Consider the following 27,437-nt stretch of genomic DNA (forward strand, 5'->3'; position numbering starts at 1 on the left):
TGGTTCTCTTTTTGAAATAGACCGGGAAAAGTACTCAAAGTCCTGCTGCTTTCAAGAGTTCCAGATATATTTCCTTATGCAGCTTTTGTAGCTTTCACTTTAACCATCTTTAACCAGATTATTTATGGGTCTAACATTAACCATGTGCACGTGATCATCTTTTTATTATTGCACACCGATTGTTTTTTATCAGCTTTCTTAGTTATTTTTGGTCATGTGGTTTAATTAGGCTTTTAATTATGGTTTGATAAGGGTTTAATTATGTTTTTTTTTTTTTTTTTACAATGACAGTGCTTTATGAGGAGACTAACTCCCCATTTATGTGTAACTACCAAAATTGTGGCTAATGCAAATGGCGAGTGGCTAGTAATGTTGCCAGTGGCTGGTGATTGAAAAGGATAATCTCTAACCCTGCTTACTTGGTGGGTGTGGTGTACACCAGAAAGTTGCAATTGATGTCATTCTCACTGCACCCTCAAGTTCATTATTTCAATTGAAGGCATGCGGCAAGAGTATGCAAATATTTAAGTGGCACACTTTGGGCTTTCCACATGTTTAGATGTGACATTAAAAGTGGCACGTAAACAACATTTAAGCTTATACAGCAGATCCTGGACACCACGGTGGCACAGTGGATAGAACAATTGCCTCACAACAAGAAGGTCGCTGGTTCGAGCCTCCGCTGGGTCAGTTGGCATTTTTGTGTGGAGTTTGCATGTTCTCTAATAGTCGTGTGGATTTTCTCAGGGTGCTTCGGTTTCCCCCACAATCCAAAGACATGTGGTATAGGTGAATTGGGCTAAAATATCCATAGTGTATGCATGTAAATAAGTGTGTATGGATGTTTCCCAGTGATGGGTTGCAGCTGGAAGGGCATCTGCTGTGTAAAACATGTGTTGGATAAGTTAGCGATTCATTCTGCTGTGGCGACCCCAGGAAAATAAAGGAACTGAGCCGCAAATGAAAAGAAAACTGAAAAGAAAATGAATGAATGAAGAGCAGATGCTGATTTTGATTGTTCGGAGTATAAAGAGGAATCAGAAAGTGAAATTCAAAAGCTTTTAAGACCTTTATTAAGTCTCTTTCCATACGTCTTTCCATTTTAAGACCTTATAACCAGCAAACTTTAGCTTAAACCATACACTGCATAATTACCAATAATATGTAAATTTAATATCTTGCAGCGAGTCTAGCTCCACCCTTTGGGTACCATACTGTTGTGCCAGGCACCTTTATGAAAGGATCTAAAAAAGTGGTATGGTACAGTACACCATTTGAATACTTCTGATGGTGAAAACAGATACATTTAAAACCTGGAAGTCTCCAAAAAGTAAGAATAAAAAAAATAATGTGGAATCCTGATTTTAACCATCCATTACAATTAGACAGATTTGAAATGAATGAAAGATGAATTCAATTTGAGAAGTGTCTGTTTACAAGCAAAATAGTGGAAATGCAGCGCAATAAAAATACACACAATTAGGACTGCACAATGTTGGAAAAATCTGACATTGCGATATTTTATTTTTCTGCGATATACAGTTAAAGCCAGAATTATTAACCCCCTTTGAATTTTATTTCATTTTTTACATTTTTTTCAATGTTTCCCAAATAATGTTTAATGGAGTAAGGAAATTTTCACAGTATGTCTGGTAATATTTTTTCTTCTGGGAAAAAGTCTTTTGTTTTATTTTGGCTGAAATAAAAGGAGTTTTTAATTTGTTAAAAACCACCTTAAGGTTAAAATATTAGCCCCTTTAAGCTATATATTTTTTTGATAGTCTACAAAACAAACCATTGTTACACATTAACTCACCTAATTACTCTAACCTGCCCAGTTAACCCAATTAACACAGTTGAACCTTTATATGTCACTTTAAGCTGTATAGAAGTATACTGAAAAATGTCTAGTAAAATATTATTTGGTGTCATCATGGCAAAGATAAAATAAATCAGTTATTAGAAATGATTTATTAAAACTTTTATGTTTAAAAAATGTGTTAAAAAATATATTCTCTCTGTTAAACAGAAATTGGGCAAAAAAAATAAACAGGGGGGCTAATAATTCTGACTTCCACTGTATATTGCGATATGAATACAGTTTCAGCAGATGGCTTGATTGGCTCTATTTTGAATTAAATCATTCATTTAGATTGATTGGGATAATTTTGTAGCGGAGTGAAGCCAATAAACTGCAAACAACGAAGAGCAAAGATAAAAGTGTAATAAGCCGTGCTTTATGGTTTTCTGGAGAGTCAAACTGTAGTCAGATATTCAGGTACAGTAATTAAATAATCAAATGGGAAGTAAAATAACACTGTACAGTCTTTATTGCTGAATAATCCCACCTCAACATTGCAGATACTGCGATGTGACTATTGCAAATGGACACATTGCGATATCGATGCTGAAATGATATATTGTACAGCCCCACATACAATCCAAATATGAAATACAATAATGGCAAAACAACATCTGAATACACAAAATCTGAAAATAAATAAATAAATAAATAAAATCATCCAGCCCAAGCTAATAATCATGCTGCAAAAAATGTGCTAGTTGGCCATTGTGCTTTGCCCTTCCGGTATGTTCAACTAGAAAAAGAACCAAAGGCAACAGCACAGTCTGCTTTCATCACCCCCAGCTCTTTCATGTAGGTTTTGAGTATTAGATACTTTATTCTGGCTACAAATGTCTCTTGGACTGTGTAAAGACTAAGCTGATCTTACCACTGGATAATCTCTGCGATCTGTGCTTCCCAGTGTGCTACGCTCTCCTTCTTTGATGCCAGTTCCTGGAGCTCGTCCTCCAGTTGCCTGTTCTGAGCGGTCAGCTTGTCCACAAAACTGCAGAGCTGCAGGGGAGGAGATTTCAGGATTTCAGTGTCAAGGACTGAATGTTACTCTAATAGATTATTCCAAGTGGCTTGAAATACTGTGTCTTACCCGGTCTGTTTCTGCAGTGAGTTTGCGGTTGTCTTCACTCATAAGGTTGCGTTCACGTTCATACTGCTCTTTCAGGGCATTAATGGCCTCTTCCATCTCAATTTGCCTGTGGGTACAGAAATGGGAGGGCATGAGTGGTCGACTTAAGTTTATTACGTATTACAAGACTTTGTCTTTTGATTTAAAAATCAAAGTTATTGATTAAAGTTCTGTCTGTAAAATATTAAAAATGAGCAGTGTTTTTGGTTCATTTGAACATGCAATATTTATTTAATCCACATAAAAACATCTGAAATCCATATTGTATTGTATAAGTATTGAGAAGTGCTGTTTCTGCAGTTATGATGTTACAATTATTCAAAAAAGTATACATTTTCAAATAATAAAAAATTATAATTAGTGACTTTTAAAAACTTTTAGATTGATTAAACGAGTCTATTCACTGTTAATGAAACAAAATCAAACCAATATATATTACCTTAGATTAAAGAAATCTGGTAAACCTTTGCTGCAATGGTTACATACATCAAAAGAATTAGATATCCACCCTTATCAATAAAACTGCGTCCCAAAAACATCTTAGTGCGCGAAAATAAATTTCACAAAAGTCTGTCACACTAATATATTCTCACAGACAATTTCACCGTTTTTGGACCTAAAGGTGCTCATTAGACCATTTCAATGTGGTGATGTCACTGGCCCATGAACATTTCCTGTTTGTTGTAAAACTATTTTAATAACTGTAACAAGAGGCAATTAAATCATATCCAAACGCTGTCATACCATTATTTATCGATATGTGGACCTTTCAGGATTCTTGTAAAATGAAAAACGTAAAACAGGAAATAAGTTTGGACCATTGTTATTGCTTACATCCCTCAAAATGGTTTTTTTATATATAAAAATTGTTATATATTTGAAAAATACATTTTGCAGTTAAAAATCAGAATTTTTGTTCATTTTCATTCCTTTACCAAAAACTAAACAGTTTCTGAAAAACTAACTTAAGCATCTCTTGTGCATTATCAAATTTTTAAAGATTGTAAAAGCTACAGATTCAAATGGAAAGATTCTCATAGATCATTATTATTCAGTTTTATTCAGTTTGAAATAAATGACATTTTAAAAAATATATAAAAATTAGTGATGGGCCAGAATTTATTTTGCTTGTTCGCATCCAAAATAAAAGTTTGTTTTGGCATAATTTAAATGTGTGCAATGTGTGTACTTATTTTGTATAAATTAGTGGTGGGCTGTTATAGGCTTTAAGGACAGGTGAGATTATTATGGAATTTAATAACGCACGACAACTGGAAAGAAAAAAATACTTCCGCATTTTGCGATGTGCGTGTTTGTGTGGTCCTTTACTGTAAGCCGTGTGTGTGGATCTTGGTGGAAAATGTTACGAAAAGTCCTACATGACGGTAATAGATTGCGATGTTTACTTCAATAATGCCACTAATATATGCATACTCCACATCTTAACTCCATTTCTGTTTAGTTCAGTTATGACTTTAGCCGGATTAAGGTGATCAAAAATCGCTGTTTGGACCTTATGTAGGCCTACAGTTCAAAATTCACGTTTAACTGAATAAACAGTTAGTAAAAACAAATACATCTTATTGAACATAAATTATTTTCATTATTATAGTAACAGTTTCTCAAGCTGTTTGTGACGCATTTTGCAAGCAGAAGATGAGCCCTGGTCTAATGCACCACCTGGCTTGAGAAACCCGTTCTCAAAGACTTATTATTTGGGTAGCGCGCAGATTCTGAATGCCTTCAGCAGAATTTAAATGAGCCACTTTAATCTAGATTAATTCTGAGATAAATCTAGATGAATCTAGATTAAAACAATGAATCTATACCCACCTGTAATTTAAATACAGACAGCCATGTTTGTACTTTAGAAAATGTTTATTTATATTTAGATGTAAAATCTTTGTAGAAGGTCAAATTATATATAAATGTAAATATCAGTAACACAAAATTGTTTTGTAAAGTTGTGTTTCTGTATGTGTGTGTGTATCGTATTTAAAATAAATAAAATGCATCACATTTAAAAACAATAAAATAAAAACTGTTGGAACAATTTATGTTACCACTAAAACTCTGAACATTTCAAAGACCCCAAATCTTTTGTACAGTGTGTGTTTATTTACAGTAAATAAAAAGTCTGCATTTAAAAATTATATGAACATTGTAAACATCACAATTAGGCAAGTGCTGACCTTCATAAACTCATAATTAAATTAAATATCAGCCAAATAATAAACATGGCCAATTTATTACATTAGTTAAAAATCTAATCAACTGGCATTAACCCACAACCCAGACAGCAGATTATCTTACCGTTCTCTCTTGGCCTTTTCCAGTTTTTCTTTAAGCGCAAGCAGCTCTTTGTGCAGGGAGAGCTGCTGACCCTCAGAGTCCTGGAGCTCCTTCCTCAGGTTTTTCATCTCTGTAGTGTGACTGGCTTCACGTCTCACCAGCTCTTCCTCATAATACAGTCCTTTCTTATCTAGCTCAGACTTGAGTTTGGTGAGCTCCTGCTGAGTCTCTGCACCGAGGCCTGACGCACGACCTGCGCCCTGCTTCACCTGAAACACAAACAAACAATCCTGAGACCGTAGCAATTATACATGTGCTGAAATAAACCTAGAGATGCACTAAACGAACAGTCAGAAAACAGATTTGGATGGGTTTTTCCTTTAATTTTGCCTATTTTTATTTTAGACTTGCCTATAAACCACATTGCAAACAATTTAATACTTTAAAATGTATAACAGGAGATATGTTGAACAAAAAAAAATTGTACGTATATGTCTAGGGATGCTCCGATCAGGATTTTTGGAGCCGATACTTTACTAGAACTTTTATGTTAAGCAGCTTTGACACAATCTACATTGTAAAAGCGCTATAGAAATCAACTATAACTGAACTGAAATGATGGGAGAATAATTCAACGTGTTCAATAATAATAATTCAATAATTTAAGTTTGGAGTCCAAAGTTAAAATGGATCTTCCTCTGCTTGTAAACCCGTAAACAACACGATCGGTTTATGTGATCAGAAAAAATTGGCAAGTACCGATCGAGTCTTAAAAAGTGATTATCAGCCGATACCTCTATATCTCTAGCCGATTAATTGGAGCATCCCAAGATATGACTTTTGTTTTGCCAGTTTTCTTTAAAGATTATTTTAAGGCAATCTTTTGAAGACTTCAAAAAGTATGAACAAATTAGCAGGACACATTGATTTAATTTGATAAAATCTCTATTTAAAGCTACAGTAAAATCTATTCTTAATGTCTTAAACATGGACTTCATTCATAAATGTCCATCTGCTGATTTTAAATTATGTGTGAATAGTTTGTTTGCACTTTAAATAGAAAATTAGAATAACATTTTTGCTGGGAAAAGAAATACATACAAGAAAGAAATGAAATGCTAATTACTAAATTGGGAGTGTAAGGTTTTATTAAATTATCTTTAAAGGGGAAACCTATTGTCTTCAAAAAAGTTCATGTATGTTTATGTCTTCGATAATTTCACAAGATAAGGCTAGTCAAAACATTGTGTTTTTACTCTGATAGAGATAAATTATACAATCAATTTGCTATAAATTATTTAATAAATACATATACAGTCAAGCCCGAAATTACACAAATGCCTAGAAAATTCTGACTGCCACTTTTTGTTCAAAGGTTAAAATATCTGAGAATAGAAAAAAATAAATACACAATGATGACATCATCTTATCTTTCGGGAGAAGCCTGTCAAATATATGACAAGCTGTTTAAGAAAAAATATGCAATCGGATTGGTTCAATACTAAAGATTACCAACTGCATTATTATTATTGTAATTAATTACAGCCCAACTACTACAGTATATACTAACAGACACATAACAATGGAGTGCAGAGGAAGAGAAGTGCAAAGGAGAGAGAGTCTTCTTGACTTTCATGCAGATGGAAAACACATAAAACAAAGCAGTAACATCCTACTAAAAATAACCCCACAGGATATCCTACATAGGCAGGAGGAAAAAGAAAGATGGGAGGGAAAGTAAGGTGCTGTGTGAGGTTAACAGGGTTGAAGACACAAAAGAGGAAGATAAAATTCCTGAGGAATGCCATATAAAAAAGACATTAATCAGGAGAATAAGAAACAATTATTTGGTATACTTGTTCAGTGCAATATATCTGCTCCATATTGACACTTCCATACAAATAGTTGTGGTCTAATGGATGTGTCTTAAAGTTTTTTGGTAATATTTGGGGTCTAATGACTGTGCCTTTACTGAATGAGCACTGTGCTACGTCCAACATCACACTGTTATGTCTTTCTTTCAGTTTTTAATTATTTAATATTAAATTCTTATACTTGTATTTTGCGTTTCTTTTATTCTTGTTTCTATAAAGCACTTTGAATTACCATAGTGTATACAATGTGCTATATCAATAAACTTGCCTTGCATATTAAATTGAGCAAAAGTTACAGTAATTTCATTTTACAACAGCTGCACATATAACATTGTAAACCGTAACACACCCATACATACACTGTGCATATATTTGCATTCACTGCTTCTATTTTTAAAATACATTTATTATCTGTTTTTTATCCTGTCTCTGTAATTCTATTGCACTGTAGCTGTCACTAAAACAAATTCCTTGTTTGTGTGAACATGCGTACCTGGCAACAAAGCTCTTTCTGATTCTGATTTATTATGTAACCTAGCTTTTCCTCTTCAACTTTCTATTAATAAAAGAATCCCTAAAAATATTGTACACAGCTATCTATAGCTTGTTTATAATAAAATTAAGGACAACCAGTAGCCTATTTACATTATTTATGAATGCATAGACAAAAATATGACTAATGCACAAATGCCAATTAACCAAATATTGTATTTTTATCCAGTTTAACTTATAGAGGTGTGATATACTTTGTAAAAAATATGCTAATATAATAAAATTCTAATAAATAAACAGTCTTTATTTATACAAAGTTGACCCATGGTAACATTTATTTTAGCTCACCAACCAATCTGTAAAGAGGAAGAATTATGTGAAGGTAGTTGGGGCGAATGCCTTTACCAAAGATTAACATAACCTTTTGTTTCTTTGATCTATTGTTGAGCTACAAAAAAAGCCAACTGAAATTAAATCATTCCATTAAATGTTGTAAATTAATGTTTTTTTTTTAATGTAAATACTGTCACTTGACAGGACATCTGCAAGCAAATCAATGTAAAGGCTGGAGCAGCTCGACTAGTGTACTCAGCACTGAACTTCATTGTGTTAAAAATGGGATTATGTTTTTACTGTAATAAGTTCATTATAAAATGTTGAAAATGATACTGCGATAGTTCATATGAGTTAAAGCAACGTTTTGGGGTTATTTTTTAAATATTACTGAATAAACTAGGAAATTACCAAAGGCAACTTTAATAAATTCAGTTTGATTTACAGTTTAAGTCAGAATTATTAGCCCCCCTTTAATTTTTTTTCTTTTTTAAATATTTCCCGAATGATGTTTAACAGAGCAAGGAAATTTTCACAATATGTCTGATAATATTTTTTTCTTCTGGAGTCTTATTTGTCTTATAAAGTCTTATTTGTTTTATTTTGGCAAGAATAAAAGCAGTTTTTAATTTGTTAAAAAACATTTTAAGGTCAAAATTATTAACCCCTTTAAGCTGTATTTTTATCAATAATCTACAGAACAAACCAATTAGGCATAACTTGCCTAATTACCTTAACCTGACTAGTTAACCTAATTAACCTAGTTAAACCTTTAAATGTCACTTTAAGCTGTATAGAAGTGTCTTAAAAATATCTAGTCAAATATTATTTACTGTCACCATAGCAAAGATAAAATAAATAAGTTATTAGAAAGGAGTTATTAAAACTAAAGTGATTAGAAAGGTGTTGAAAAATCTTCTCTCCATTTAACAAAAATTGGCAAATAAAATAAACAGAGGGACGAACAATTCTGACTTTAACTGTATATTTAGCCAACAGTCCTTTATCAAATTTCTCTTTTAGCCCATTAAAGCAAAAAGTTTGGGCCCCCCTGATTAAGAGTATTTTTCATCGTGTGATATTAGTAGTAAAATACCATAACCTGAAACTATTACATTCTATCTGACATTCTTGCTCAAAACTGAGTTACATATTCAAATTTTGTGACAACTTATTGACATTGGGATCCTATTTGCCCCTCAAGATCGCTCAGAATGCAGACATAAGATTAAAAAAAATAATAATAAGTTATGATATAACCTCATTAACCTCGTTCACAAGTCTAGACGGTATTGAAGCAGTGTATGAATGAGTGTCTTCTGACCTTGAGTGTCTCCAGTTCACTCTCCAGTTGTTTGGAGTAAACCTCACTGTGCTCTCGAAGTTTACGCTCCTTAGAAGCTTCGGCACGCGCATCCTCCAGCTGAGACTCCAGCTGTCACGTACACACACACATAAGAAAAACAATCAATGTACAAGAAGGAAAAAAAGAAGATACAGAACTTGTAAAGACATCCTCCAAAGCCCTTGACCTAATTTCAACTGCACACATCTCTGAAACATCATCGTGTTTCAAGTTTTCCTGACACATGAAGACTTCACAAAATTCATTCGCCCCAAGACATTTCCGCCTAACGGCAAAGAAACATAAAAGAAAGAAAAAAAAAGTGTGTGTATAAATGGGGGAAGGTCTAGATCCAGCTGCAGTCAGCAGTGGGTCTGAATCGTGGTCAGTGTCGTCCATCTGGCTCGAGTTAGCCACTGAGGTCCAAAGGAGGTCATGGGGTCCGTCAGGCTGGTCTGCAGGGACGGGACAGGGGCTGGCCGGGGTGTAAAGACATTCCTGCAGTCGTCTAGGGAGATCTGGAGCTGTTAAGCCAGTCTCTCTTTTAGAGCGTGACTGATGAACTTCAAAAATGTGCCGCATTCCTGGGCCTTGTTTTCATCTGTGCCCTCTGTCAGACCCGAGGGTGTTAACATGATGACGTGAAGTATTAAACACCCGCTTTTTACAACTCCAAGATGACAAGTATAGGGTGAACGCATCTATCCGACTGAAAGCCACTGACAATACATCTCCATTTAGATCCAAAATAGTCATAACATTAAATTAGGAGGATGCGGCCCTGTTTAGTCATGGCAGACCGATGTATTGGTTCTAACAAAAGCTGCATCAGCAATCATTTTAAAATGCTTCAGTGCTTCAAACAGGTTTGAAATATACTTGCGGTGGTGTCCAGATTGAAACAAACCTTGTACCCACAGCACTTGTTTATCTCATGCGAGAAAAAAAGTGATTTGTAACAATATTTTTATTAGTTATGACATTGTTATGCACCGTTTCTTTTCAATGGGTTGAAGTGTAATAAAAGACTCTACTATTTGTTTTACTTTTATTCTATTCAGAAACCATGTGCACCCACTGGCAGGTAAAATCCATATTAGGGCTGTGTGATTTGTTAAAATATCTAATTGCTTAATTTTTAAAAAGATATTGCGATTTCGATTTAATTCGCGATTTAATTTTGTAGTCAAGCTTCAGCTCAATATTCTGTATTGTAGCTTTTTACAGCTAAAATTCAGTGAGTACTCTTTATTTTTTTTTAAATTTGTTTATAAATATTCAGAAATGAAACACTAATTGTTCTCTAGAGCAAATAGTAGTGAGTTTTGGTGTTAGTTATCTTCAAGTGCCTTCATGATGGTTTTACATATGGTGCAACAACTGCAAACAACTCTGAAATTGTACCTAGCTTTTGCTAGCTACTAGATTGCGTGTTACTGGCAATACTTTTAGTTCACTCTTTAGCAAGACACTCCCCTCATATAGCCATCTGTGGTGCTTTTTTTAGGTGCTAGTTGTTGTATTTCCTCATGCTTTGGCAACAATTCTGTGACAGCTCTTACAAATTTTAAGTTTTTGTTCGGTGTCTGTGACTTTGAAACCAAGATATTTCCATATTACCGACATGCTGTTTGTCGCACAGCCCTAATCTACATGTGTAAAATATGTAATATTAACATCAGAGAATAAGAAATAATGAGAAATAAATGACATTAAGGAATAAAACCAGAGAAATGATCTAAAAAGTATAATAATTACAAGAATAAGAAGTGTAGATTATTTAAGTAAGGCAAACGAGTTAACTAACCATTATTAAGGGCGTACAGATATTTCGCAGCCTGTTTAGATGTCATTTCATCCTCTCTGAGTCATTTAGAAAGAATTATTTCATGTGTCTCTTGTTCTTGTGGCTGACCACGCAATGTCAGCTTAGCAGCCAAGCAAAAGTAGATCAGGCTTAAAATAAAAATGTAATGCAGAAACGCAAACAAGTAACGATGACTTTGAAAAATGAAACCAAAAGCTGAATCCCAGACATTTTAGGAGATTTAGAAACACTTGGTAAACGCATTTTAATTCCCAAAAAGGCACGTCTCCGTGGGTCCTGTGGGTTTCTGCAAAGCACGGCTGCAGTGTTGACAGGATACACAACGAGAAGTAGGAAATGTGTAGGGCGAGAGAAGATTTTTCCACAGGTTAATCGATCGCGGATGTTTGGCTATTGGGTGGATACAAAGAACTGTAAAAGGATAATAATTGTAAAATAATAAATGTCACCAATATTTGGACAGCCGTTTATATACCTAGGCGGCCAGTCCAAGTAAAGTCTATAGGGTGCTTTCACACCTGTGAATCGATTAATTTGTTCCGAAACAGGGATTAAAATTGTTACATTGTTGCTCTTTGTTCTTGGTGTTGTTTGCTTTCACACGGCAAAGTTTCTAAACGGACCAAAATAGCTAAAACAAGTCAGGTGTGAGTAAACTCTCCTCAAATTGGTCAGAGCTTCACGGTTTATTTTGCAGAGCTCGCTCAGCTGTCAGTAGGGGTGGTGGTTTGGTGGATTGACAAGGTGTGCACGACGTGTCTAAAGAGCGAGGAGGGATGCGGTGGGGAGGCGTGTGAACGGTGCACGACATATTTGAAGACCTGGAGGGAAACGCGCGATTACCGAGAGATTATTACTTATTTGCCAGTATCCTGGAGTCTCTGTGCATTTGCGGGAGACTCCCGGAACTTCCAGGAGACTTGGGATGTCTGTAATGACCTCCCGCCCAACTCATAATTCTCTCTTCATATAACATATAACATCCTATTACATATACATAAAACACTGTGATATAGCCTTGCTTGGATTGTATCGATTTCTCACTACAATCGATCCGCTCAGGAGTTAATTTTAATCGAGCTGAGACCACCTCATTCAGGCAATCTCAGAGCGATTGTTTTGGCGCGGATCTGAGCGGGATTGCTGGATTTATATATGCCAAATGAACCGCGTTAACTGGGCAAACGAGACAGGTTCCGAAACAAAAGTGTAGTTGTCAAAGCACCCTCAGTGTGGGAAGCACTATGCTTTGTCTGTGACTGATGTTTTTTAGACAGATAATAATTTAGCAAAACACTTTAAATATATGAAAGGCAATTAAATTAGTGACCATTGATGATCCTGACTTAAAAAGACCCGCCCACTACTTTTACCCATGTGCACAACTGAAGTACCACATCCATTCATTATTGCTGTGTGCTCATTGGATCTCTTTTTTCCTCTCTGTTTGCATTTTCCTCTATTCCCTCTAGTTTTGTATGGTCTTTATCACTATCTAGCTTTCTTTATTCTTGTATGTTTGTATGTGATTTTTGCTGATTACAGGTTATGTATTCTGTTAAAATATGCTTTTTTATCAGATCATTTCAAAAAAGTTTTTTTTCTCCCCTGTTAGACCCATGGATGTTAAAGGAATAGTTTAAACACAAAAAAATATATATTTATTTACTAATTACTCACCCTTGTATGATTTTAAACCTTTATCACGTTTTATTTTTCTTTAAGAAAGCTAAAAACCAGTAACTATCAACTTCCAAAGCATATGTCAACTAGCGATGGTTACAGATTTCCAGCTTTCTTTAAAAAAACTTATTTTGTGTTCAACAGAAGAAATAAAGTCAAATAGGTGGGTTCAAATAAGTAAAGGTTAAGTAAATGACATTTAAACTTCTATTTTTGTGAGAACGATCCCTTTAACATGATGGAGTATTATTATTATTAGTACTGGTCTGAAATACCAAGATGACACGTATAATGCAAATCCATCTTCCTGATTGAAAGCCCTTAACAATTAATTTCCATTTGGATCCAAAACCCTCACAACATTACAAGAGGGGGCATGTGACTACATTTAATCATGCTGCTCACCTCCTTGCGGGCCTTCTCGGTTTTGCGGATGTCCTGGCGCATGGCGTCGATTTTCTGCATCACCACCTCCATCTCCTCCTCCTTGTCCCGCAGCTGGCGCGACAGACGCTGCTTCTGGGAGCGCAGTTCGGCCATACGCTCGTTCACCTCCGAGAACTCCTGCATGGCCAGCTTCCTCTGCTGGTGCGCGTCCTTCAGCTCCTTGGTCTGAGACTTCAGGCGGTCCAAAGACTCCACCAGTTGCTTTGAACAAGAGAAACGGATGAAAAACGTTAGTGGATGAGTGTGTGAGGAGACAAGAAGAAAGAGCAGCTGCGCCTGGAGAGAAACGACTAAAAAAAGAGGCTGAGTGAGAAATAGAAATCATCTGGAGAATTGGGAGTAGTGCGCTGAAAGAGCGGGACACACGCTTGTAAGCTGCACACGTAAAAAGATCTTACAGGAAGTGTTTGACTAAAAAACAGGCTTGGATGATTGTTATACACACCGACCATGGATAGATTTGACTGGTATGAGCCAATTGGGACCATGGGTCAAGTGGAACCAGCACAACAAATGTGATTAGGTGAAAATGTGATGCGGGGTGAGAGTTTTGACCTGGCCTGTGTGAGGGGCATGATGACATTAATCTTGATTAAGGGGCCCAGTGTTTATGAGCATCCTGATTGAATAAAGCTGAGCAGGACATGTAATCTTTAGCACGAGGAGAGGTGGAAAAAAATGCAGCTGGATGATATACTTAAAGCACGTGACGACACTCAATCTGAAACCATTCAGGAGATTATTACAACTCAATACCATCAAAACATAGTTGAGAACTAATAACCTGTTGTTATACTGAATGCTTTAAGATATATATATACATCTAATTTCAGCGAGTAAAAAAGAATGTAGTTTAATAGATTTATAATAATTAACTGAATAATTGAGTAAACAAACTTGATTTACCAAGTTGAGTTACTTGGTTATTATGAAGCACAAGCAGCTACATGACAAAAAATGAAATTAATAGTAATAATATTTACTATGTTTTACTTTGCTATTTACTTAAGCATCACTTTTATAGTACATCTTAGTTATGCATGGGTTTTTTAAATAATTCTTATGTCCAGTGTTGTGTTTGTATTTATAATTAATTTATGTAGCACCGTTGTCCTGCAAGTCATGACATTTTGTTTCTCTGTATGTCAACACATGTAACGGAATAACAATAAAGCTCGACTTGACAATAATAGTTTCAAATACAGATTTTGTTGTTTGAGCATAAAACTGTATACTTATAATTAACCTAAAGAAAAAATATGTTTGTTTTCGTTTTATTGTGTCTATAACCTCTACCAGAATTGTGAGATATAATTACCAACAATAATTAAAATTAATAAACAACAGCAAAAATGATCTTCTACGGGATTAAATGCATCTCATAATTTGTCAATAATTGCATGGAATATTTAACTATGGATTGGGAAGCAGAACCAAGGTTATTAAATGTTAACAAAATAATAAATAAATAGAATAAACAGTAGATAGAATAAATAAAATACATGAAAACTGTTACAGTATTTCATCTAGATGCTAGTGAAATCTCTCATTTTCATTTAATTTAATTTATATATATAAAAAAAGTAATGCTAAAAATATAAAATAAAAACAAAAAATAAAATAAAAACCAAAAGTAGAAAATAATTCAAGCAGATACAACAGTCCCTAAATGACTGCAAAATAAATAGAATGGAAGTTTAATGGGAAACTAATCTGATCAAATGTTAATTCTGCTTTATATGCAGCAGCTCTCTTGGCTCGTTTCCAGTGGTACAGTTCGGTACGTTTTTATGGCCGTTTCCACAGTCAAAAAGTACCTAAAAGCGAATCGTACCACTTTTTTGGTACACTTTACAAAGGGAGACCTAGCATGACAAAAGGGTACCAAAAGGCGGAGCTAGACACACAACTGAATGCTATTCGTTTACAGAGAAGCGCCACTAACGCGTACATAAGCCAGGAGAACGAAAACAAAGGAAGTGACATTTTTAAATACAAGGCGAGACATAACATCATAATACTATATAATAACGAGCCATAGTAGATCCAACTTCAAACAAACCTTGTCGTTGTCTAGATAAACAACCACAAAGCCAAGAAGAACACAACCTGCCGTGTCCTGTTGTTGTGTGCTCGCTGCACTTCTATACTTGAAATAACGAACTTCTTAGCTGATGATAATAACGTGTGCGTAATTATTGAAGTGCAGCACACATCCTTTCAGAAACGGGATAGTAAAGCGCAAAAAAACAGCAGAAAATTATTCTTTCAGCATCCCAAAAGATGAAAAAACTGCCATCACCTTTTGGACTATTATAAACTCTGAATGACAGAATTACTTTCTAACAGGTGACATGTGCTGGTGAAGATTAAAAATACAGATGAGAGGTTTGCACTGACTGGGCTATATGTTGCGTGTGGTTTTTGAAGCCAAATAAGGACTAAATTTATGCTGTATGTAGTTTTTTTTGTAATTGGTAACTATAGGAGACTGTAAGATTCTTTTTGTGTTCACATGTTGCATTTATTTACTTATTTTGTATAATCGCAGATGTTACAGTAGGCTATTTTTATGCAGTTATAATCAAATCAAGTTCACAGAAAGTTATATGATGAACATTTATACACAAGCATTTATGTGTATAAAGCATCTATTTTGTGCGAAGTGCATTTCATATGATATGTGAACGACCCGTACAGCTTTACTGTAGCCATGTCCTCGGGCGAGAATGACGTCGAGAATTTGTCGTATACCACACCCACCATTGGTACCCTTTTGGCAGTGGAAACACAAGACAAGGTGACCCGTACTGTACCACTCAGTGTAAACGGGCCATTAGACACAGTCAAACCAACATGTATCCTTTTTGGCTGTTAATTCAATTCACAAGCCACTCGTACCTTATGAATATCCTCTTTCTCCAGCTTGAGAGCTTTGACTTGCTTGTCCAGGGCTTTTAGTTTGGTGGAGGAACTTTCAAAGTCCTGTCGAAGAGTCACTGCTTCCTCCAACTGGTGCTCCAGCCTATCAGAGTCTGAAGAGACAGGCTGATTGGATGAGACTGACACAAATGCATAGCCAAATCAAATGAACAAACTGTGAAAAGTAAGAGCAGCATGGACTGATCCTAATATTCTTATCAGAACTGTATGAAAGTGTGGTCACAGTTACACTATAACGCAAGCTTGTGCATAGTGCTTTGACATGACTCATAATAACCGACTTCAGATCATATCAGAAATCTAGAGATAATAACAAGAGGCCCATTACCTGCCAGTTTCTTTTTAAGCCGATCGATTTCCTCATTAAGTTTTTTAATCTCTTTATCTCGTCCGAGAGTGCCGGCTCCTCGACCAGAGCCATGAAGAGATTGAACAGCCTGAGTGGATTCTGGGAAAAATGCATAGAGCAAGTAGGAATCGCATATTATAAATACATTTCACTGATGCACGTATAAAATTAACAAGAGAACTATTAACACCTCAACATTGAAGAACATGAGCTGAAAGTTACAGTTCACTCCAATACTTCTATGCTTCAATCATTTACATAAAGACTTCATAAAAGTAATCTATATGAATAAAGTTATATGATCTTTATCAGAAGATACACAATTTATTCTGAACGATAAACAGACTTAATACAGGCTTTTAATTATATTTATACTACAGTGCTGTTGAATGCTTGATTCTGATTGGCCAATGAGCTTTCTAAGGTATGCAATTATTTTCTAATAAATGTACAGCTAAAATATACTCGAAAAATAACTTTTGCTGCTTGTTTAAACTACTTAGAATAGAATTGAAACAACAGTTTTTGACATTTTTGACATAAATGACTTGTTTTATATTCTATCCACTTAAATTAGTAAAAAAAATTATTAAGTTAACAACAAGGACAACATGTAGGATTTGTGTGGAACCCAGCATTTTGTTTTACAGTGTAGTTCCAAGCAGGTCTTGACCGCATAAGAGACTATTAACAACATGTTTTTCCATTTCATTGATTGACAGAATTTTTCATACATGACATTGGGGTTTCTCTGCTTTGAACAGAAAGAAAGCCCACATACATAAAGAGATTGTGTATGCGTGTGTGTGTATAAATAACACAAGACAAGCTCATAGCTCATAGTAACATGCATTAGCTACCTCTCAAAAATATATGCGAGTGGGCTGATCCCTATTAGCTAGCTGGTGAAGAACGCAGACATTGCTCTTGAGGTCACACAGAAGAATACTCTGGCAACTTTACCCATGCTACTAATGTTCTTTAAGGTAGCACATTTTCCAAAATTTTAAAAAATAAAAAAATAACTGGAACTACCTGTGAAATAAATTATTTTATAGCACAAGTTCCAGCCAATCAAAATCAAGAACCGGGCCATGGAATAGTTTTAATTAATTCAGCTACCTGCTATCCATTACATAGACAGTGACTAATGATAAACAAAGATTTTGCGAATTCAAAGCTCATATATAACCTGCTTGTTTTATAAGAATTACTTTAATGATGTTTTTATAAATCTGGAGTAATGATCAACAACTGATGACACCTTTTAAATTTCTGAGTGGCCGAAAATTTTGAAGTATAATACAGGGTTCCTATGCTTTAATAAACGGCAGATTCAAGGACTTTTTAAAGCACTATTGATTTTAATTCAAGCACCTTTGTAATTCATACTCCAGCATATGTAGCGCCATCGAAGTCACTTACACTTAATATTTACGAAAAAAAGTCATTTTTAAAAAGTTTGACCGCTTTAAAAAGTCATCGAACTTCAAAGAACATTCAAAGAACTTTAATACATTTTGTTGAAATCAATGCTATTATTTAAATGCAGCTTCTAAAATATTGATGTAATGTGCAATATTTGTCAGTGTTATTGTACAAGATTTATATTTAAGATTTTTTTTATTTAAGAATTTCTTCAAGAATTTCTTTGAGATTTTTTATTTGACAATTGAGTACACTTGTTAAAATAAAACCATAATTTCAAATTTAATTCGATCACTTTCAAAGACCTATGTTTGTTTTTAAGTAATTTTCAGGCCTTGAATCCATATGTCTGAAAGTGAAGTAGTTTTACGTTCTTTCAAGAAGAGTGGAAACCCTGACAATATTATTCTAAGATGTCAGGTGTTTTTATACCTTGCAGCTTACGGTTAAGCTCCAATTTCTCTTGCTCCAGGCAGCGAATCCTCTTCTCAAAGGCCTCCACCTGCATGCCTCCATCCTGGAGATCCTCCCCGGTGCCCCCGTCAGACAGCGCCACACCCCTCATGCTGCCGCCGTCTGAGAAACAGCTCTCTGTAGTGTAGGTGAAGCCCACAAAGGGCAAGTGCTGCCCGGTGAAACCCGTGTGAGAAACTGGAGGAGCAATGTCCTGCAGAGAGGAAACGAAAGCCAAGAATCAAAGCTGAAAATGTGAGCGGAAATTTTGACAAAAGTTTGAGATGATTAAGGGGAAAAACTTACTGGATTCTTCAGTACGTCATCATCTACATCAAAGTTGGAGGTGTCTGATGGAGAGCTGACGTCAGGGATGTATGGCGCCTCCATGTTCCGGATGTTCTCCCAGTCGATGCCGGAGAAAAAGGCGTGCTTCCTGAACTCCTCGATGCCATGTTGACCCAAACGGCGCTCTCGGCTGCAAATCAGCCTCTGGATCAGGTCTTTAGCATCCTCGGATACATCCGTGATGTGGGAAGGGAACTGGAAACGCTCCTAAATCGTCCCAATTAGACCAGTTTAACATTTTGCACAGAGTTTTAATTTTGGCTATTATGCAAAATTCTCTTTTAAAGGGTTTAAACACAAATCTGTAAAACGTTTCAAAATTTCAAAGGTTTTAAATTTATGTTTCAATTTTTAACATCAAATATTAACTTCAAGTCAGTTTACTTGATGCAAGTTGAAACGACTTGTAAAGTTAACTTAGCTTAAGGTTGAAGTTAATTCAACCACAGACTATAGAATACACAAGACATGTCACTCGTATGGTTTTGAATGGAGAAAAGCGTAACGTTTAATATAGCGAATAAAGCCCGCCTTATAGTACAGGAGCCAATCATCAATCGATATAGACTGATTTCTCTGAAGGAGGGGCTCGGACAAGATGAGTTTCTGCAGATTTTGTGTGATTCAAATGTTTAGAAATTAAACTAATAACACAATTGTTGTTTAAATTTGTTGGTGATTCCTAATATGAAATTTAATCATAAGCTTGGCAAGCAATTTTGGAGAATTTGATGTCTCCCCATTCAAACAGCATGCACGAGCATACTGCCGGAGAGGTAGGACTGCACAACCCATATCATTTCAGCATCGATATCGCAATGTGTGTTGGCAATAGTCACATTGCAGGACATGACAATGTTTAGTTGGATTATAGTTGATCACCACAACAGTTGAGATTTACATTGCAAAGTATAATAACTAGTTAAAGTTTATCATTTGCAATGCATTTCTAGAGAGTTTAAAGCATTCATGCTCAAAGAAATACATTTGTAACTTTAATGAGGAATTACTGAATACAATGAAGACTACAGAGTTACTTGACATCTCATCATTCAACTTCTATACCTGAATACTGATTGACTCTCCAGAAAACCATTAAGCATAGTGTATTTTACTTGTTTTGTTTCTCTATTGTGATTATTTTTCACTTGCGATTTGTTTATTATTTTTATACATTATTTAGACCCTTGGAAAATCACCTTAATCAATCCTAATTAATGATATCTTTATTTCTGGTGAAATTATAATCATATCGCTATATACAGTATATACAGTTGAAGTCAGAATTATTAGCCCCCTTCGATTTTTTTTCTTCTTTTTTAAATATTTTCCAAATTATGTTTAACAGAGCAAGGACATTTTCACAGTATGTCTGATAATATTTTTTCTTCTTGAGAAAGTTTTATTTGTTTTATTTTGGCTAGAATAAAAGCAGTTTTGAACTTTTTATGAACCATTTTAGGGTCAAAATTATTAGCCCCTTTAAGCTATATTTTATCTCGATAATCTACAGAACGAACCACTGTTATGCAATAACTTGCCCAACTCCCCTAACCTGCCTAGTTAACTTAATTAACCTAGTTAAGCCTTTAAATGTCACTTTAAGCTGTATAGAAGTGTCTTAAAAAATATCTAGTCAAATATTATCAACTGTCATCATGGCAAAGATAAAATAAATCAGTTATTAGAAATAAGTTATTAAAACTATTATTTTTAGAAATGTGTTGAAAAAATCTTCTCTCCGTTAAAAACAAATTGGGGAAAAAATAAACAAGCGGTCTTATAATTTAGGGGGCTAATAATTCTGACTTCAACTCTATATTGCAGAAAAACAAAATATCGCAATGGCAGATTTTTCCAATATCGTGCAGCCCTTCAAAGATTTTCCCTAAAAGGGGGACTTTGATTCAACTTAATTTAAGGCAGAATTTTTTTTACAGAGTGGATACACGATGTATGCGAACAGCCAACCTATAACAGTAAAAATCAACTCTTTATTTTATTTTTAATTTGAACTAAGCCTAATAAATAATCAACAGCCTCTATCAATGCACAACTTTAAACTAATGTTTCAGTACTGTATAGTCAGGTGATGGCCTTTACGTTTTGTTTTTCTAGTAGTAGATTTGTTTAATAGTATTTATTTGCAAAGCCCAGCACATCGGAATAGAGCTGTAAAACATTAGGTGAGCTAAATCAAATTTACCCCATAACAACTGCTTAAACTTATCCACTAACCATTAAAAAACATCCTGGTCCAGTTTAAAGATTTAAAACTCTTTCTCAGTCTCATCGTTCTTGTCCAAACATGGTTTCAACATGTAATTTCTGACAGATAATATTATTTTTTTTTCTATAAACCACTTAAATGTGGTTGTGCCATTGGCCCATGAACATTTCCTGCTTGTTGTCAAACTATTTTATATCTGTAACAATTGGCGATTCAATCATAACTTGGTGTTAAATCAACTATTGTAATATTATTTATCAATATGTGGAACTTTTGGACTCTCAGAAGCTATGGAAAATCAAAAATGTAAAACAGGAAACAGGTCAGAACCATTGTTATTGTTTACATCCCTCAAAATTTTCTATAAAAATAGCTGTGCCCTCTTCTGGAACAGCAGCTAATTTGCATTTAAAGAGACATACACTCACTTACACCCAAAAAGGGGCAACTTTGACAAGCTTTAATATGTGATATGTGGGGCTTTTAAGGTTGAAACTTCACAGAAACATTTTGAAGCCATCAGAATTGCATCTCTTGTAAAGGGGCATCTATTCCTATTAAAAGAACCAAAGCACAGACAAATAGGAAAAAACAGTGGTGGTTTAGGGGCGGCCAGATGTCCTGATAAAAATTAGGGCAGTTCAGATTTTATGAGCCATGTTATATGTCCCAACAGAGTTCCAGGCGGGATGCTATTTGTCACGATAATTAGCCTAAGCTTTATTTTTATTGCCTATAAATAAATATTTTAATCGGATTCGCTGCAGTTCATGCTTTTCCTACAATGAAAAATGTCTATTTCCCTAGACTCAAATATGGGTCAGTGGCGGGGAACGTTTAAACTGGGTGAAACCAAAAATATACGCACCTCATGGTTCATGATCTTTCCATAGGTCTCCACCAGGGATTCGGCGTAAAAGGGTGTCTCGCCGTACAGCATCTCATACATGCAAACGCCCAGCGACCACCAGTCACACTCCGGCCCGTATTTCCCCATGCCGTCCTCCATGGCCTGCAGGATCTCTGGAGAGATGTAGTCTGGTGTGCCCACAGCCACTGAAGATTGGACCTGCACAGAGGATAAGTGACGTCGCAAATGAGACGGGACAAGTTTGCATCTGTGTATGCAGGGTGAAATTATGAGGTAATACTCACTTATAATAACATTTTTTTCTTATTATCATCAATATCTTAAGAATTTTTTTTACAAAACCACTAATGTCAAATCTTCACAAGGTTAGATTACTTTTTAGATAGTACCATTGTAGGGTTGCCATGATACCATTAATTTATGTTACTATACTATACCAGCTGAAGTATTGTGATACCAAGTAGTATTGCGATTAGAGCTGCACAATTAATCGTAAAAAGATCGCGATCTCAATTCGATCCCCTAGAAGATCTTAATCCAGTATTTCTACGATTCTGTCAATCATATTTTCAAGTTCAGGAGAGAAGAAAAGGCGGCTGCACGAGTCTTTTCATTGTTTTACATATGTTGCTCAGTGACATTGACACCTCCAAATGATGTTGAATGAGTCACATACTGTATTTATAAGGTATAATTCAACTAAAATTGTCATTTTTGTCTTCATATAATGATGTTTTCACAGCCGGGAAATCACACGTGACGCGAGTTGCTGACCGTGAGCTGTTATAACAGAGAGGGAGCGCACGCGCGCGCGCTCTACTTAATGATAGACGCGCGTGCATGTACTTGAACCTGCATATGTTGCGAGTAACAGGTAATACAGTTGTAAATAATATTCAGTTTGATGCACAGAGTGATCGTTTGGAAGCCGCGCACGAAGTATGAACAAGCACTAACAGTCAAAATGACACTGAAAGTGTGCACTTCATTTAAATGATCATATCGCATTTTAGAGTTATGATTACGACAAGCATTTGATATGTGTTTTCTTTCATAGTGAACACACAGCTGTGTATGAAAATAAATGTTTAAAATGTCAGTATAACTACTCAAGCCTATATAATGTTGAATATAATCTGATAAAGGCAAATGTCTGATTTTATCAGTGAATAAAATTGTCTAATATGACAGATTGTATGCATATATCTCAAACATAATTCAACATCAGAATTATTATAAATATAATAGGATTATTTATAGAAACCAGCAGACCTACACATAATATTATTATCGATGTTGTGCCATATGTTTGTTTTTATCATTCCTTTATTTTACATCTACAGAATCGTGAGAAAATCGTGATCTTTGTTTTAAGCAAAAAAAAAATTTCGATTCACATTTTAGCCAGAATCGAGCAGCTCTAATTGCGATACTATAATTCTTAACTCAAATCCATAAAATAAAGTGAACAGAAAAACTATATTTTTATATGTAACAATCGGCCTACTTGAATTGAATCAATAATAATATTGAAAAAAGTATTTGCATGTCACATCCCCTAAATGTATTTGTTCTTTTTGTTTATTTTGTAGATAACGGACCAACAAAAAATACATTTAAATAAAAACACAAACTATACCAAATTAACGAAATTCAAAACAAAAAGAGCACTTTTCCAACCAAATTAGGCTTAAGGAAGTGGTCAAATATTGTTTATTTTTCAGTCTTATCACGTAAGTAATTCAAAATGTAAATTTGTAAGTCAGGCATAAAACGCACTAGTGTAAACCGGGCCTTAAGGGGTCCACAGACTCTTCAAATAAAATGGTCTATTGTTGCACAAACATGTGAGCATTTTAGTCACTTTTCTACATGCAACATTATGTATTGTAGATAGACTGTTAATGACGATACTACCATTTACAAACTACAGTTGCACCGGCAGTATTTTGGAGCCATAGTATTACGATACTGCCATAGTATTGTTAAGCCGTGCAACCCTATAACATTGCGCTCGACATCCCAAAAAAATGACTGATTATTGTAATTAACAGTTTTAATACGCAATTATTTCAACTGTATAAAAGTCTAAAATAGGTGTAACCTGAGAAAATAATTACAAGATACAAAGGGAATTAATATGAAGACTTGATTGAAGGTTTTTTGGGTCATTTACTTTAATATAAATCTCAATTATCCCATGTGCAACTTCTTCAATTTTCTTAAAAGGTGCAAATGAAAGCATTTATTGATCAATTTGATCAAAAGCAGACATTTATACTGCCGCAAAAGATTTTCATTTCAAATAAACAACTTACTGTCACCAAACTTTTGACAGGTAACGTGTTTTAAATGAGTGACGACAGCTTTAGACATGTTAACCAGGATTGCACAAGAGCGCTGCTAAAAAGAAGACATCTTGCTCAATCCAATCATAAAACAAGCCCTCAAAACATGTCTTGACCTCCGGTTATTTTTGTAGAATGTTTAATTGCAGAAGACTGTCTTGTGCAGATAACACTGAAAGACATTGAGTCAGGCATAAACATATCTTCAAGCAATATTACAGACACCAAGAAAACAAATGTGGGTTTTGTGGCTTTTACTCTATGTTAAAAACATCTCTATGCTTGTTGACAAAATTCACTTTTAGACAGCAAGTCTATTAAAAAGTATGCTTGCTCTTGCTCTTTCCGGTAAAATGGGGCAAAATACTAAATGACTCATAACATAATCTGTTATAATATCAAATCCTTTCAAAAATAAGTTCCTAATCTAAAGACAATAATCTCTTTGGGCTGCACGTTTTAAAAAATATATATAATAGAAAATTAGTTTAGTTTTTAAGCCAAATTTATATGTATTGCTGAACAATGAGCAAAACTAAACAAAACAAAACTGTGCTATGGTATAAATTGTAATAAAATAAAATAGAATAATTTAGTTTATTTATTTATTTATTTGTTTGTTTGTTTATTTACCAATAATAATGTTGGGTTTCTAATTGTACAATTACCCAGTAGTTGTATAAGTAATACACTTTAGATTAATTTGGATACTTTATTCTTATAATCCTCATCATGTTGTTATTACATTTCTAGCAATCTAATTTTTACAAAAAAATTAATGAATATTACAATTGAAATGTTACTTTATCATATATTTTAAGACAATAAAATAATAATAATAATAATAGTATTAATAATAATAATAATAGTAATAATAATAATGATAATAATAAACAAACTATAGCTTATTTATTTTTCATATTTGCGAAAATTTAATGATCCAAAACACATTTAAATATTTGTTTTGACAAACAGTGTATATCCAGTGTATAATCTTAAATTTTAATAGATTTGGGAGAATTTAAACTTAATTTGCAATCCCAAAACCAAGAGCTGCTAGCTTTCACAAACGCATTGCAGTGATTCACTATAAATCGGACAAATACAAATACCTGAAGTTCAGTCACAAAGGGATAGTTCACCCAAAAATTTAAATTGCAATTAAAATCAGTAGCTACGTTTCCATCCACATTTTTATATGCCCACTAAAAAATATTAATAATAATAATTTTTTTTTAAAAATCGATTGATTGAAACGCCAAGATGTGCATAAATTTTGAAAATGTGCATAAAAACATATGCTCATTACTAGGGGTGTAACGATACACTCAGCTCACAATACGATGTGTATCACGATATAATGTTCACGATTCGATATGTATCACGATATTTGGAATAAAAATTGAAAATTAAACTGAAATGCTAATTTTACCAAGTAAACTATTTTTTATGTATTTCTTTTGTTTCAACTTGTTAAACTGAACCTTCTTTAAGAAAATAAATTAAACAGGCCTGTCTCTGGAAAATAAAACAATTAAAAAACTTCTTAAAATATTATTGAACATTACTAGCCATTATTGAACTTATTAGCCACATTTCCAGGTATTTAATTCATATTTAATTAAATTCATTTAGAAATATCTCTAATTACAATTGTGACTAGTCAAAACTCATTTAGAGATATCTGCAAATATTTTTCAATGGAAGTCAATGGAGGAATATGACTAGTCATAATATTTTTGCAGATATCTCCAATCTGATTTCGTACTAGTACAATAGTAATTGCAGATATCTGTAATTGTCATTCTGACTAGTCGAATTATAATTATGACTAGTCAAAATATAATTAGAGATATCTCAAAATATGTTTATGGATAGTCACAACAAAGGTTTAAATGCTAAAACGGCTTGCCATGCGCGCGTCTATCAAAGTCCGCCCTCTGTAGTAACAGCTCACAGTCAGCTCACGTCATGTGTGATTTTGCGGCGGGAACATTATTTGAAGACAGAATGATATTTTAGGGTGAATTGTACCTTATAAATACAGTATGTGACTCTTTCAACACCATTAGGAGCTATCCCTGTCGCTGTGCAAAGTATGTAAATCACTGTGAAAACTTTAAAACTTAGGATGTTTGACCCAGTATGCGTGTCAAAAAGCGGACGAGTCTAAAGCAAAGACTGTACAACCGAAATGTTGCCAGACGTCTGACTTTGAAGGATGGGCCATCCTTTATTTCAGCTCCACTCATCTTGGTCTGCTAACATTACTGCTGCTGCAATCTGAACTCACATGCGACAGCAGGTGGAACGTAGCTCACGTGCAAACAGCTCAACTAATAAGAGAAAACGGACGTCATATCGTAATCAAATCGTCATAACGCCACGATGCATATTGAGACATTTTTGCATCGCAATAAATCGTACAACGATAAATCGTTACACCCCTACTCATTATTGAGTAAGATAAACTTCGATAAGAAAAGATGTGCATAAACTACGATGGAAAAACTTTTATCAAACAAATTCCAGTATGTGCATTAAAAAAGCTCATGTGATTTTGTTATAAGAGATCATGTGATGAAAAAAATGTGTGCAAATGGATAAATTAGCAGACTGAGCACCCTGTAAAATGACTGAAATGTTGTTTAGGTCATTCTAAAATACTTTAACCATATCAGTATTAGAGTTATTATATTATTATTTACCTTCAGAATCAAGAGTGTCTGTGCTCCGCGTCTCACGCCTTCAAACGCAACCACGCGTGTCAGGATTGCCTTCTGAGGTGCAATTCATTTATTAGATGAGGAAATGATTCATGCTGCTTGTCCTAGCACAGCAAATTACATTTTTACTGTTGATATTTGGAGCCAGTTAATCTGGAAGTGACGCTTTTGTTCGATTTGACTCGGATAGAAATGCTGCTTTACTCACACATTTTTGGATGGAAACATAGCTAATGACTTCCATATGATTTGTTTTTTCTACTATGATATTCAATGCTTACAGCATTCTTCAAAATATCAACTTTTGTGTTCAACAGAAGAAATAAACTCATAAAGGTTTGGAATCATTTAAGGGAGAGTAAATGGTGAGTACATTTTCACTTTTGGGTGAACTAGCCCTTTTAAATCTCAGTCAATTGTGCATCATTACAACCTCTACTCATCTTCATCCAATTAAAAG

The 27,437-nt window shown here is 34.5% G+C and overlaps 1 protein-coding gene across 4 annotated transcripts in view; it reads right to left on the reverse strand.

The window, feature by feature from the left end:
* Positions 1-27,437, reverse strand: part of cdc42bpb (CDC42 binding protein kinase beta (DMPK-like)) — a 145,268-nt gene that overhangs the window by 46,914 nt on the left and 70,917 nt on the right. For all 4 annotated transcript variants that reach the window (XM_087297630.1, XM_087297631.1, XM_087297629.1 and 1 more), the window contains 10 exon segments: positions 21,901-22,101; positions 18,761-19,009; positions 18,434-18,668; positions 16,553-16,672; positions 16,183-16,316; positions 13,240-13,482; positions 9,303-9,413; positions 5,301-5,548; positions 2,949-3,054; positions 2,733-2,857 (listed from right to left, as the gene is read on the reverse strand). In XM_087297630.1, the coding sequence (XP_087153756.1) occupies positions 2,733-2,857; positions 2,949-3,054; positions 5,301-5,548; positions 9,303-9,413; positions 13,240-13,482; positions 16,183-16,316; positions 16,553-16,672; positions 18,434-18,668; positions 18,761-19,009; positions 21,901-22,101 (1,772 nt within the window).

The sequence above is a fragment of the Danio rerio genome, chromosome 20, assembly GCF_052040795.2.
Source record: "Danio rerio strain M-AB ecotype USA chromosome 20, GRCz13ab, whole genome shotgun sequence".
NCBI classification, from domain to species: Eukaryota; Metazoa; Chordata; class Actinopteri; order Cypriniformes; family Danionidae; genus Danio; species Danio rerio.